Here is a 14081-nt window from a genome sequence, read left to right on the forward strand (position 1 = left end):
TAAAGAGTCATAGCTAGTACCCTATTGGTCACCTCCTCCTTCCTCTACCTTACATTAAGCCTTATACAAGGCTACCCGCCGGACCTACAAGCCTCTTTCATATTTACAGGAATAGTACCCGGTAGAACGAAGGTACCTCCCCGCATGAACTGGGGGCTGGCTACCCTCCGGGCTTGCATTCTTCCTTCGTTCCTTCAGGAATAGTTCCCTGCAGGACGAGGTTACCATCCTGAAAGAAATTACGGCTGTCAACCGTTAGTCTCATCCTGTCAACTACTAACTAATCAACTACCTTACCTAAATTGAACACGCATTATCGAGGCCTTTTGGTCAAGCGTACCTAACATTATTACTGGAATCAGATTTAATACAATCATCTCAGGCTCAAATCAATGTTGAGTTGACGAGGAATGACCCAAGCTTTCTATTGCAATTGGCCTCGCTAATACATCTTTTTTAGCTTTAAACCCTGATGGTAATTTTAAGTTTAGGAGTACATACCTTGATACATTAGTAATGGAATAAAAAAATAATGGGGTTCCGTCTTTTTATTAAGTAAATATATTACAAACATCTTCATATCTTGTTGTACTTTTAAAATACCATGAAAACATAATTTTATTAGATACGCCACATCAGTAATTAAAATGCCAATAACTATGCATTATGAAAAAATTGTGTCCTAAAAACTGAAAGTTATACATGTTGAAAAATTTGAAATACTTACGTTTGCAAAGTTAGTAGATAGTGCGAAACTTACGAAGATGGAAAAAAACATTGTGTTTTCCAATTTAGAAATATAATCTAAAAACAAACAAGAAAAATTATTATTTTTTTGTAATAAATGGCTGCGGCAAAAACGTTCTTACTATTATAAATATTTAATTCATTACTAACTATAACTGAAAATTGCCTCGTCATAGATTTCAAGTGATGAAGGGTGGATATAAATTTATTCTCTTAATGATACAACACAGGTCTTTCTCCGGAAATGTGAAATATATTTATATAGGATGCATAAATATATTTATCGGTGACCAAAAAGAAATGTTTCCCGCAGATGTAGTTGTAGAATCGGGAGACTCCAAACACAATAGCTAATGCCTCCCGGTCAAGTTGGCTGTTGTTCATTTGTGATGGTTTGAGGGCACAGGAGGCATAGGCTATGGGTTTTTCATGTCGGTCTACAGAATGGCTAAGAATTACTGTAGTTCCCACCGAACTAGCATCTGTGGTTAAAATAACAGGCAATGATGGATTGAAGAGAACTAAAATTCCGTCACTGCACATTTCCGCTTTAAAGTTGATAACCTAAGTTTAAGGAAGTCATTTTCGTATTGCTTGGTCCACTTGAAACTCCTTTAATTTGCAAATTTCGTAAGGGGAACACGAATATCATCGACATTCTGCGGACGTGGTAGTGCGGAGACAGCCTAGATCTTTTGAGGATTTTTCCTGTTCCTCGAAATGACATGTCCAAGGTAGTCATTCTCAGTCCTGAAAAACGTACACTTGTGTTTATTAAGGTGCAAGTTATACTCTGAAAGTCTTCCAAGGCGTAGTCGAATGTTTTGTTGACATTCCTCCAAGGAAGATCCGTGAACTAGGATGTCATCATAGTAAACAGCGCGTTTAGGATTTGAGAAGAGTTCTATTAAATTCTGAGGGTTTTAGTCCCAACACTTAGTTGATTCATCTTATATGTTCCTCTATTGGTAGAAATAGTTTGTATCATGCTGCTTTGTACATCTAAAGGGAGGTGCAGGTATGCCTTGAACAAATCGAGTTTACAGAAGTTATTCGAATTATGAAGGCTGCTTAAAACATCGACCAATCGTTGAATAGGAAAATTTGCAGAAACCAGACCCTCATTTACCCCACATTTATTGTCGATGCAAAGCCGACTCCTCCATCTGGTTTTGGAATTACAACAAAGGGAGAACCCCAGTCATTCATAGCCAATGGTATAACAATACCTGATTTTTCAAGCGAGTCAAGTCCCCACCCCACTCGATCACGAAGAGCAAATGGTACTGTGTGTTCTCTGGTGTAGATTGGTTTGGCATTTTCCCGCAACGCCAAAGAAATTCTGCAATTTGAGACACACCCAATTTTTTACTCGAATATCTCAGGAAACTCATTAAGAATATCAACCTCATTTTAGGCGTAGAAATCTGTAAGATCATGAGGAACATGTTCAAGTGACATCTCTGCACCAATTTGTTAAAGTTCTAGTCCAAACTTCCTGATCCAGTCGCGACCCAAAAGTGCGACATGGTATGATGGAACAATGTACATGTCGGCTAAAATGCGGTTGTTTTTATGGGTCACTGCAACATTTACTTTACCCATGCAGTCATTTTACGATGTCATTTGAAAAAGCTCTGAAGGTAAAATAGCGCAGGTAAAAAGTCTTTCTTGAGGTTAAGCTGTTGTAATTTATCTTCTGGCAGAATGGAGAATTATGTACCAGAATCCACCACTATTTTGAAAGGTTTGCTGTTGAGCGACACAGTTGTGATATACTTCCCTGAGCACACATTGAGTTCATGTAAATCAACTACGCTGAAAGAGACATGTGTAATAGCATTGCAACCGAAAGATGAACGTTGAATGATCAGAATGGCTTCCGTCAGATTCATGTCCGAGTTGATTAGAGTCAACAGATGATTTAGACAAGATTTTGATCCACACTCTTGTAAAATGGCCTTGTGCGAAACATGAAGTGCATCTTAGTTTTTATTGGTCGATATGGTAGTCATTTGATTTATGAGAACTTTTCCTACATCGAAACCATGAATTCTCAATTTCTATGTGCTATAAAAATCCCACGAACGTGACGGATGACGACGAAGAGAGCTAGGAGTGGTGTTCCGGATTTGATGACGCGAATGAGCTCTGCTTGTTTGAACGACGCGAAACTTTGTTAACGACAATGGTGTTGGACGAAAATTCCGGTGTGAGAGTCAGGGAGGAGCTCTTACTACTCACTTCTTTACTTTGAATTCGCGAAGTTTCCAATGCCAATGCTTTTTTAAAAAGTCATCAAACTTACTAATGTTAGTAATAATAATTTGCGGATCCAATCGTTGCGCATTCCTCGCACAAACTGAGCCCGCAAGAAAACATCAGATATCAAGGCTTTTTTCTTACAGGAAGATTCAGCGCATTCGACATGAAACTCACCATCTGACAAATGACGTAGCGTAGCAACATGTTCAGAAATAGGCTGAGAGTCCTGTCGATAGTAAGATAGAAAATAATGTTGAGAAACAACAAAATTTCTCCTCGAAAATTTCTGTGAAAGGGATTTGTGATCCAGTGAGTTCAACGGCCTCTCAAATCCTAGAAATGTGGCTAAATTGTTGTATTGAATAGGGCCTATTAAACTCAGAAGTAACTGGGATTTTTTCGTATCACTGGAAACGTTTTTTCATCGCGGTGTGGTTTTCAAAACGTTCGAGGTATGAAGAGAATTTATCCACTGTTGACTCAAATCGGTGCGACATTGCCATTAATAGTGCCTCCGGCCGCTATCAGGAGTTAAACAAGAATTTTTTGATTTGAAATAAGTGTCTGATAGAACGTTTCTAAAAAACGTTTGAATTTATTGTCATCCATTGTAAAGTATATGTATAATAAAAACGATGATGCCTGTAGTACGATGAACAACGTAGCGATTTGTCGTAGACGGAGGCTGAAGATAATTGTGAACGTTGATATTCGGTTTGATAGAAATCACTTAACTAAACGATGTTTTAATCCTTATCGCCAATTATTATACTGGAATGTCCGTGATTTTGTAAATAACACACGCGTTTTGGCGAAACAAGAAAACATATTTTATTACAATTAGCACTTGTACACAGAAGATAACAATACAAGGAACCTTCCATTCCACCTACTCATAACAACATTGGCGATAAACAAGATAAATATACAACATAGATATAAACCAAAAGCAGGTCGCTAGCGTTCCACCACATTGTGTTGGCTGCTACTTAATTGAACTTTCTTTTAACTCGCTTGACGACCAGTGATACCATAGGTTACCTGGCAATCCAGCAGCAGATTTGTATCAGGCTGACGATATTATTAGCAGTAAATTCTGATTTGCTGATTTTCCTCAAGTTGGGATCAAAATAAAAACACGTGATCCATGTTGAAAGCCAAGTGTTGAGGAATAACCTTAGCAACCTTGAGTTTGTAGCGGCCCCGATTCGAATACGGCCTAGGAGGGTTGAGGTTTATTCTGTTAAACAGAATGATAACTTGACCTTTCCACTCTAGTTATAATAGGTTTAAAACCTGCATGTTAATTGTCCTAGGTGGTAGAAATAGTCTAGATAGGGAATAAGAGATGTTTCATGCTTTCATCTATTATTGTGCACACTGTACGTTCTACTATATTTTCTAACTTAAAAATAAGCTACAAGGCTAGAAAGATGGGCAACTCAAGGGCGCAGAAGGGCATTGTAACGAAACTGGTCAGAGTTGTTGGAATTGAGACCTGTAACTTTCAGAAGTATTGAATAGATGGTCACCATGCATGCCAATGTGACTATTTTGTTTATTACTTAATAGTGTACTACATCGTTTGTGTCATTAGGCTGATATTTTTATCATTTAAGGGAATCAACTATCAATTTAATTTTTTTTTTTAACTTTTTATCATATCAACTAGAACATGTAATTAAATTTATTTCTAGAAGATTTTTTATTTTGAAAAAGTTTTAATAGCTCTGTATATTGGAAAAATTTACATGTATTATTACTTTGTAAAGTACACATATACATGAATAAAAACGTTAAAATTCATTCACATTTAACAAAAAAAAAAAAAAAAAATACGTCATGCAATACTTCCAAGTTTTCCTTATCACCTCAATCACAGACCTACATTCGAGGATTTTCGTTGGTCACTAAGTAACAGGAATCTCGATGAAGCCTGTAGTTACATGGATTTTTAATAAAAATATACGATTACACTGCAAATATTAATTATAAGACTAAGAGAGCACTGTCGATAACTGTTGTTTTCAAAACTGATTATTAGCATAGCAGTGACCTTTGAGGTCTTTTGATAACAGAACTTTATCAAAATATTGTTTGAAACAGTCTATTAAACCATCTAGATTAAAAATATGAACGTTATACAGAGTGTCCAATAAAAATTGGATCAAATACTTTTCACGGCTAAACGAATAATCTATTCAAAAAAATACCAGACGAAAAAGTTGTAAGCCTAATTATGATACTCTAAGTATACCTTAATAAATTAGTAATTTGAGGCGGGGAGAAAAGTTAGATGTTGGCAAGTGATTAGAACTTGCAGACTGTGATTATTCTGCTTCGGTGGGATTAACTAAGCTCTGTGATATAGGTTTTGAGATATTTTTTTCAAAAACCTTGCCCAGGTGCCGAAGTAAGCTTATTGGTTCGTAGTCGGCAGATTGTGAGCCAGTCTCCTAGGATTTCAGAAACGGGGGAGAATAGCTAATTTCCATGCCTCAGGGAAGCATCTAACCTGAGATACATATAAGTCTTATAACTTTAAATTAACAACTTGTCATAATGAAAAAATAAACTGCTTCGGTGAGCAGGCTGAAATCGAACTTCTTCTGCAGCAGCACAGCCCTGCAGTGGTGGCGCTCACCGACACAATGCTCTCCACCTCGTCACGGAGCTGTTATTATTCATCGGTGGGGTATTCATTCTACTAGCGATACAAAGACCGGTGAGGGGCACTACCTTTAAGAACTAACATTTCTGTGGATGTACTTTCATGGGTACGTCGCATACCGAGAGGCCTGCCTCACCGGAGCTCGAGAAGGAGTCATGATCTTTGTCCGGAGGGACATCCCGTCAAGGAGCATCCTGAACCCAGTGACGGCTACTGAGGGTACTCATCTAGTCACAGTGGACGTGCGGTTTAAACACCGTTACACGTTCACCTGTGTCTACTGCAGACCTCGGGCCGGCCTCACGTCAGTGAAGCTGCTGCTGCAACACGCCTAGGCGACGAGCCGGCATGTTGTCCTAGGGGACCTCAATGCCCGGCACACTGCCTGATTGTGTAGTAGTAACAACTCACTGGGCACTTACATCACCAAGACCAGGCTGTATCTCTTCCACCTGGGAGTGCATACTTTTGGGCACGTGGCTCGCCCTTCATGCACGTCAACACTCGATCTTCTCCTGACCAGAGGTATGACACCGTCACGGACTGCCAAGTGCTGCCCTACGGACCATCAGACCACAGGCCAGTGGTCTCTCTACACCTTCGGCGGTACGCCCGCTGCACCACCTGCGAGCAAATATCTCCTACACGAGGCCGACTGGAAAGGATACAGGTCGAGTGTTGCTGAAGCGCTACCAGCCATAGTGCAATACCACACTCCTGATGAGGTGGATTCCGAAATGGAAATGATCACCATCCAGAGGGCAGCAGATAGGAACATCCCGAAGTTCATTCCTGTCCCCAAAGCCATCAGAAAGCCACCGAAGCACACCCTCACTCTGATTGGCCAGCGGAACAACCTGCACAATATCTTCCTGCGCACGCGTGACTACAGCTTGAAACCGGCCATCAATGCGATGACTCGGCAGATAGCCTCCCTCATGTGTGACTGGAAGACATCGCTCTGGCATGACCAACTCCGGAGAACACACAAAGACCACAGACAGTTCTGGAAGGTGGTCAGGACCTTTATCACCAAGAGGAGGACTGATGGGAACGACCTGATGACGTCTGGGGAACAGGCTGCCTTCCTGGCCTCTAGCTATGCAGCGATAGATGCTGAGCGGACGTCTAATGCTCCTCCACCACCACCCGGAAGCCCGCCGAGTCCCATCGAGAACCCTATCTTCTCCACCTTTGGCCAGCTGGAGTCGGTACTACGCCGCACTAAGGGTAACAAGTCGTCTGGACAGGACGGGATCCCCAGTGTACTACTGAAGATGCTTCCCAGGAAGAGTAAAGCCTTCCTGTTGAACATCTTCAACTCATGCATCAGGATCTCGTACTTCCCAGCGGCCTGGAAACGTGCGATTGTAGTCCCGCTCCTCAAGCCTGGGAAGAAGGGTGACTTGCCCGAGCATTATCGCCCAATCAGCCTTCTCTAATACATGAGCAAGGTCTTCGAGTGGCTCCTACACCAACATCTCATGGAGGACTGCAGAGAAGCTGATATAATACCTCCCGAACAGACTGGTTTCCAACAAGGTGTCGCCTGTGAACATCATCTGGTGAAACTGCAAGCCCACACCACAGAGCTTCCAGAATTCCCTCCTTCGGTGAATAGTCAGATGAACCACACTCCAACGGGGCAGGAATAGTGTTATCAGAGAGGAGCTCCAACTCCCTTCTGTGCCGGAATTCATAGGCCGTAGGCACATAAAATTCTTTGATGGGCTGAGAGCCTGTGCCAATCCCGTATTCCGAGAAATCGTCCCTCCCCTAAGACCTGGGAGGTGGCAAAGTACCGTCCCCTTGGTTGGCATCCTCGCCAAGGGAAGGACTTCTGTCTCTGCAGCCTGAAGTCACCCACACCCCAACACCACCAGCCGGAATGGTCACTCCCCATTCCTTGTTAGCCCCTGGCAATCCAGCTACTTATGTAAAAACCGCCTTCAGCGGACCAAGTTTGTAACATCTTATAATGCCGTAAGGCAAACCAAGATAAAATGTATATGGTGTATATATAATTCATAGTTTTAAGTACTATATATAATTGTATTGTCTAATAAATAAAAATATATAGCAGGTAGGAAAAAAAAAATATATATATATAATAGCTCCATAGTACCATCTAGAATGGATATTCATAAATAACAATAGACATTACAGGTAACCTTAAAATACCAAAGGTAGTAAAAGGTAATACACAACACGATTTATTTCCTTTCTTTTCACAATAAAGCACTCACTAATTCTCAATTTCTTTCTGTTCCTGAGAAGGCCTCTCACCTCCAAATTGTTCATAATCGAATCCACATGGAACGGAAACCCTAGAACATCAGATAAGTATCTCAATGTGCACCTTCAAGTACCAATTGTGGAAAAAGGTAGTAACCAATTCGAATTATGTAACCACATGTAGTGCAACCTACTAATTACTTCTTTTTTTTTCTGTTTAAGGGGATCAGAAAAAAAATAACAGTTCAAACATCACCCAAAGGGCCCCCACTTCAAAATATTTCAGTTGTGTTCTCACAGAATAGGTTCATCAAAACTCAGCTAAGTATCTCACTGTATACCTTAAAGTACTGACAGTAGAAAAAGGTTGTATCTAATCCAATTTATGCAACTTACTAATTCATGTTTTTGTTTTTCTGTTTTAGAGGGATCCCAGAAAAAATAAATAACAGTTCATTATCTCGCGGAAACCTCTCACTCTAGATATTATAATCAGAGTTTCAACAGAAGTAGTATCTCACTTCAAAGATAAGTATTTCTAAGACCTTCAAGTACCAATGGTTAAAAAGCAACACTCAATTTTAATTATGTTTCTCCTTCGTAGAATGAAGTTACCTTCCTGCATGACCTGGCGGTAACTTCCTAACCTCTGGGTTTGCATTTCACCTTTGTACCTACAGGAATAGTACCCAGTAGGACAAGGAGCCTTGACTTGTATGGTAGGGAATAGGGCTTGGGTTTTAAATCAGATTTGTAAAAACTAGTTTTTGAGGCCTATTAGGGATTCTATATTGTTATTTTAAAATATTCCTAAACATAAAAGTTTATTACTTCGTGTATTTTTTTTTTGCAAACTGACACTAATTCATCAATTAATCCAATATTGATATAAAAATAGGCGTAAAACAGAAGTCATTTCAATATAAGGTTTTTCCTTATATATTCAATAATCGTTATATATTTCAATATAAGGTTTTTCTCTAAGAAAACTTCAAGTAATTTCAGCAATAATTTTTATTTCATTGCCTGTTATAATAAGTATTTTTAATATTTTCAGTAAATTTTTAAAAGTACAAACTGACTTAAAATAATAAATACTTAATATAGCTGGTAATGAACTATAAATTATGGCTAAAGTCACTAGAAAGTTGTTTTTATCCTGTTAAGTGCATAATTTTTATAATAATAAATTTGTATTTCATTTATTTTTATTATGGAAAATTTCATTGGTTATATTAATTTACATTAATATAAATTTTTTTACATTTTTTTTATAAATAAGTTTATTTCAGTAATTTTAATGACTTGGGTTGAAAACACTGATACTTTGTGGAGACAGAATTTTGCATCACATCATTTTTGTTGTGGACTTCAACTTAATTATTATGGAATGTTAAACATGGAAGTTTTTTTTAATGTGGAAATTTATAGTCCTGTAGAACGTAGATAAAAAAAAAAAAATCGTGAAGAATTCAGGATTTTATAAAAAAACAAAATTTTCTGTTATTTACCCACTTGAAAGCTCTTCCTGAATGGTTTTAACATAGACAATTCTATTTATTTTTAAAGATAATTTGTCTAGGCTACTAATGTTTATTACTATCATTACTAATCGTACTACCATTTATCGTCCATACCCTACTTGTCAGCCTTTCCTTTTCTGTTTCTCTTTGACCATTTCCTAGAGCCAGCAATTTTTACATAAAAATATTATATAAACAGTTCATGTAAAAATGTTCTGAACTATAAAAAAGTTTAACACATTATTAAATAGTTAATACACTAAATTTTAATATATTGGTTACTATAGATTAGGAAAAAAAAATTGTCATTATATATTGACATTGCATAAAAAAAAATCATTGCAGATAAAAACAATTAGAACGCATATTTCAGGTATTTTTATCTCTGTTATTAGCTTATAAGTTTTTTTTAATTTTTATTATTTTTAAATTACACAATAAATGGAACCAGGATGTTTTATTCACCTTTTTCAAGTTACGTTCATTGGACATAAGGTCAATCCATATCAAGTGGTGTAATGTTGGTGACTTGACCATTCTTAATATTTTGTATGTTGATTCCTCCATGTTTACAACATTTTTTTTTCTTTCTAAGAACTTTTACAAATGGTACCCATGTGTCTTCAGTTATCCAAGCCAATTTTAGTAAATGTAAGCATTCATAGTTTCACATTCATATAGTTGAAACAACAATGAAACAATGAAGAAAATAACAGTTTAAAGGAGAGGTTTTAAACTAAAATAACTTTTTCTTAGCTCATTTAATTTATTCTTATTGTTAAAATAATAAATATTGACCTCGAGTTTAATGCTAAAATACAAAAAAAAAACATGGTTTTCAAGCTATGGTTTTTGTATGTATATTAAAACATACATTACAAAATATAAATAAAAGCTACATTTTTTTTTTTTTAAGTAATCTCAAATAAAATGATTTCCTATATGTTTATTTGCTATTAGGTTTAAAAGTTGTTTTTTCCTAGAAACTGTTTTTTTTTTTTTTGTTTTTAGTGGATTAGGTTTATTAAAAACTTCTAATGTCAAATTCCAAATAAATTTGATCTCTGGTCATGAGTAATAGCAGGTGATATTAACTTATAATAAAAATGTGTAATACTGATTTGAGAGGTGGTTCATATTAATTATCATAAATACATAAATAAAACCTTTTAACAAAAAGACAATGTCCCTTTATTTTTATGTTAGTGGATTTACTTCATAGTATATTTAAAACTTAAAGCGGGTATTTGGAACTTACATTTTGGCCAGCATTGCATAATGCGCACTTTTTATAAATTGCTTAAGCTGTTCTCATATCAGCAACTTAATCAGATCTCATACTTGTATCTATTTATTTCCTTTGCAAATTCTTCATGTTTTTATAAAATTACTTGACTCTTGCTTAGTTTCTATTACTGTATCTGGTACATTTTGGCCAGCATAGCATAATGAGCAGTTTTTATAAATTACTTAAGCTGTTCTCATATCAGCAACTTAACCAGATCTCATACCTGTTTCTATTTATTTCCTTTGCAAATTCTTCATGTTTTTATAAAATTACTTGACTCTTGCTTAGTTTCTATTACTGTATCTGGTACATTTCAGACATGTTGCTGGGAGACATTGTTTGAAATATCTAAAACTTGCATATGTTCTCTGTATAAGTAAGTTTTTAATTTGACTTATTAATATTATATTTTATTTCTTATCCTCATTTACCAATTCCTCATATGTATGTAAATCAGCATCTTAGTTTCTATTACTGGATTTGGTATGGTTCGGATGTTTTGCTTTGTGGATCAAGTGACTTTTCTTAGTTTACGCCATGAACACATGGTTTCTTTCATTTTGAAATCTTCTGGATTTAAAGACCTTGGCAGATAGTGAATTTCAAGACAGAAATAACTAACATTTTGGAAAAATCAAGGGTAAGTTGTATGTAAAATAATAATAAGTTTTTATATTTGCTTATTAACTGGTTTTAGTGTTCAAATAATTTATACCACTTGTAAAAATGTGACATTAATAAATTTAAAAACAATTTATGAAATATGGTATCTGTCTATTGTTAATTGCTCTTAAATATTCTGTAATACTTAAAAATTCAACACATTTGTACAATATTTATGTATTATAACAATACTCTCTCAAAATCCATGTTCTATTGTCAAGGCTTGGGAAAAGAACTGTGTTTTTAAAGTGACATAAGAAAAAAAGATTAATCATTTCACTTTTTCAACAATATTTAATTTAAGTTAATCAGGAATAAATAAAATGAATTTATGTACAAGGAAACACACTATTTGAAATTTGCTTTGATGGACAAACTGTAATACTTCTCATAACTTTTTTTGATTTTTCGACCGCCAAATTTTTAATGGCTCTTTTTTAATGATAAAAGTTTTTTGACAGAATTTATTCAGAAAAAAATATTTTATACATACTTAGCTAACTATTTGAATAGCATTTAGCAGCCTGGTATGGCACAGAAAAAAACCATAGTTATGACACTATCTGTTGACCCAATTAATAATTTATTATTCCCTCTCTTTATAAAGTACATTTTTGTATTAATGTACCCCAATATTAATTGGGATGATTACTGATGAATTACCATCTACAGAGACTGTTAGTTTTTTAAAACCTACAAACTTGACTGTCAACAAATAAATATTTCTTTTTCACCAAAAATATTTTCTGTGCATAATTTTTTTTTTATGTCACTAACAGTGATATTGTTGGTCACTAGCTCTCTACTTTTACCTGTCTGTTTTTGTTTATATAAACAAATGTATAAGAAAAAAATTGTTCACCTAAACTTAAAGGCTTGTTGATATTAAATATAAAATAATGGTAATATTAAAGTGAACCCTACAAGCCATGAAGGGTTGGGGCTCAGGACTATTTTCAGAACAAGGGTTATCAAGGTGATTTTTTTAAGTTTACCTTCAACCACCAGATTTTTCACTTTATTTATCTTTATTTTCTTTCTTTTTATAATTATAATAATTATTTGAATGGAAGATTATACTCAATACATGTTCCAGGTCCGTCGTGTTTGGCTCTCAGTTTTGTTTGTCCCTTTTTTTTTTTTTTTTACTAAACATTAGCAGGTATTTTGGATTTGTGGTAAGAGATAAATGTGTAGATCCGACTGAAGAGAGTAAGAAATAGTGGCTTAAATACACACCAGTATAACCATTGCAACCTATGTGACGCAGTCAGACCCAGGATTGGATTGGGTATTTTTTGTGATTGGAAGAGGGGGAAAGTGGTGCACAGTAAAAAGTTTGCTAATGGGGTGTATTGATTGTATCATTAGTTACGCTACTGCATAGAAGACGCTTTGACTTGTATACAGTCTTTATTCGGAATAAAATATAAATATAGGGATAAATGATAATATCAATAAATGATGGGTATTACAACTTATCCCTGACAGATTATTTTAATAATTGAATTTCTTGTATTTAATTTGATTTCAGAGTAGGAAAAGTTCACTTCCCTTTAGTTAGTGTGTATTCTCGACTGAAGGAGGTGTGTGCTCTGTTCAGACACCAATTATGCGGTTAAACCTTAAATAATTACAAGATAATTGTTTATAGGATGTATTGCATTCTGTATGGTATTTACCTACAGATGTGTAATGGTAATCAAATTATAAAGGTGTTCACTTCAGGAAATTAACCTACAGTAGAGTGAGGGATTGCAAGTTCTGAAGGTTTTCGCTTTAGATCCTGGTGTAAGGACAAAGACAGTTGAGGGATATTCACCCTCGGTGAATACACATACACATCGGTGGATACTTACACATATAATAAGGTTGGAAGTATGAGAAACAAGAAAAAAAGTGAAATAATAAAACAGGTTTCTTTACCCACTTATTGTCCACTGGATTCTCTTGATAGAGAGGAAATACAAAGGCCAACGAGAGATACAATCTGTAAGGGTTTAATTAAGGGTGAACTGGATCAGATTTTTTTTTTTCCTAACCCCTAAAGCATAAGAATTTATTAAAATAAAACAATATACAACATTCAATATAATTTTATAGCTGAGGGTTTTCCTTTTACTGGAGAAGGGCTTCATTCTAAGGAATTACTGAGGTTATATAGTAGCATTAGTTTGGTTCACTTCTGAGATATGTGAGGTGTTGTGGCACACCCCGTTTTATTGTCTTTCACTAAAAATAAAAATTTAACAAACACTTTTTTTTTCTTTTTTTTCCGGCAAAGAATGCACTGCGGCCATAGAGGGCCTATCGTTTGCCGTCCCTCATCTCCTCAAAACAGGCCAATTGCCTTTGCAATTTGGACACTGTGTAAGGATCCAAGATGAGGAATCGTGTTCTTTCTACTATATCACATCTACAAATGATGTGGTAAGCAGTCTCTTCATCGTTCCTGCAGAACCTGCAGATAGGGGACTCTATCCATCTCATTTTATAGAGATGCTTATTTAGCTGGCAGTGTCCTGTGTATAGACCTGTCACCCATCTTGCAATATTCCTATCCATATTAAGAAGACAAATACTTCTTTACAGGCAGGATTCCTTCAGGAACATTTTTGATTGTTCCATTCCTCTGGTATTTCTCCAGAGTAACCCAGCCTTGCTTTCAGCAATCATTTTGATGTGCCTC

The 14081-nt window shown here is 35.9% G+C and overlaps 1 protein-coding gene across 2 annotated transcripts in view; it reads right to left on the reverse strand.

Moving 5' to 3' along the window:
• Positions 1 to 5027, reverse strand: part of LOC106688239 (serine/threonine-protein phosphatase 6 regulatory ankyrin repeat subunit B) — a 14394-nt gene extending 9367 nt beyond the window's left edge. Inside the window, exons 1-2 of one of the 2 annotated variants that reach the window (XM_014432620.3) lie at positions 4897 to 5027; positions 728 to 804 (exon numbers count right to left, since the gene is read on the reverse strand). In XM_014432620.3, coding sequence (XP_014288106.1) covers positions 728 to 778 — 51 coding nt within the window. In that variant the 5' untranslated portion in view covers positions 779 to 804; positions 4897 to 5027. Of the gene's footprint in view, positions 1 to 727; positions 805 to 4883 lie in introns of both variants that reach the window. The other variant, XM_014432611.3, reaches the window with a different exon arrangement.
• Between the last annotated feature and the right edge of the window lie 9054 nt (positions 5028 to 14081).

The sequence above is a fragment of the Halyomorpha halys genome, unplaced genomic scaffold (genome assembly GCF_000696795.3).
Source record: "Halyomorpha halys isolate HHAL.00 unplaced genomic scaffold, Hhal_1.1 Scaffold41.1, whole genome shotgun sequence".
NCBI classification, from domain to species: Eukaryota; Metazoa; Arthropoda; class Insecta; order Hemiptera; family Pentatomidae; genus Halyomorpha; species Halyomorpha halys.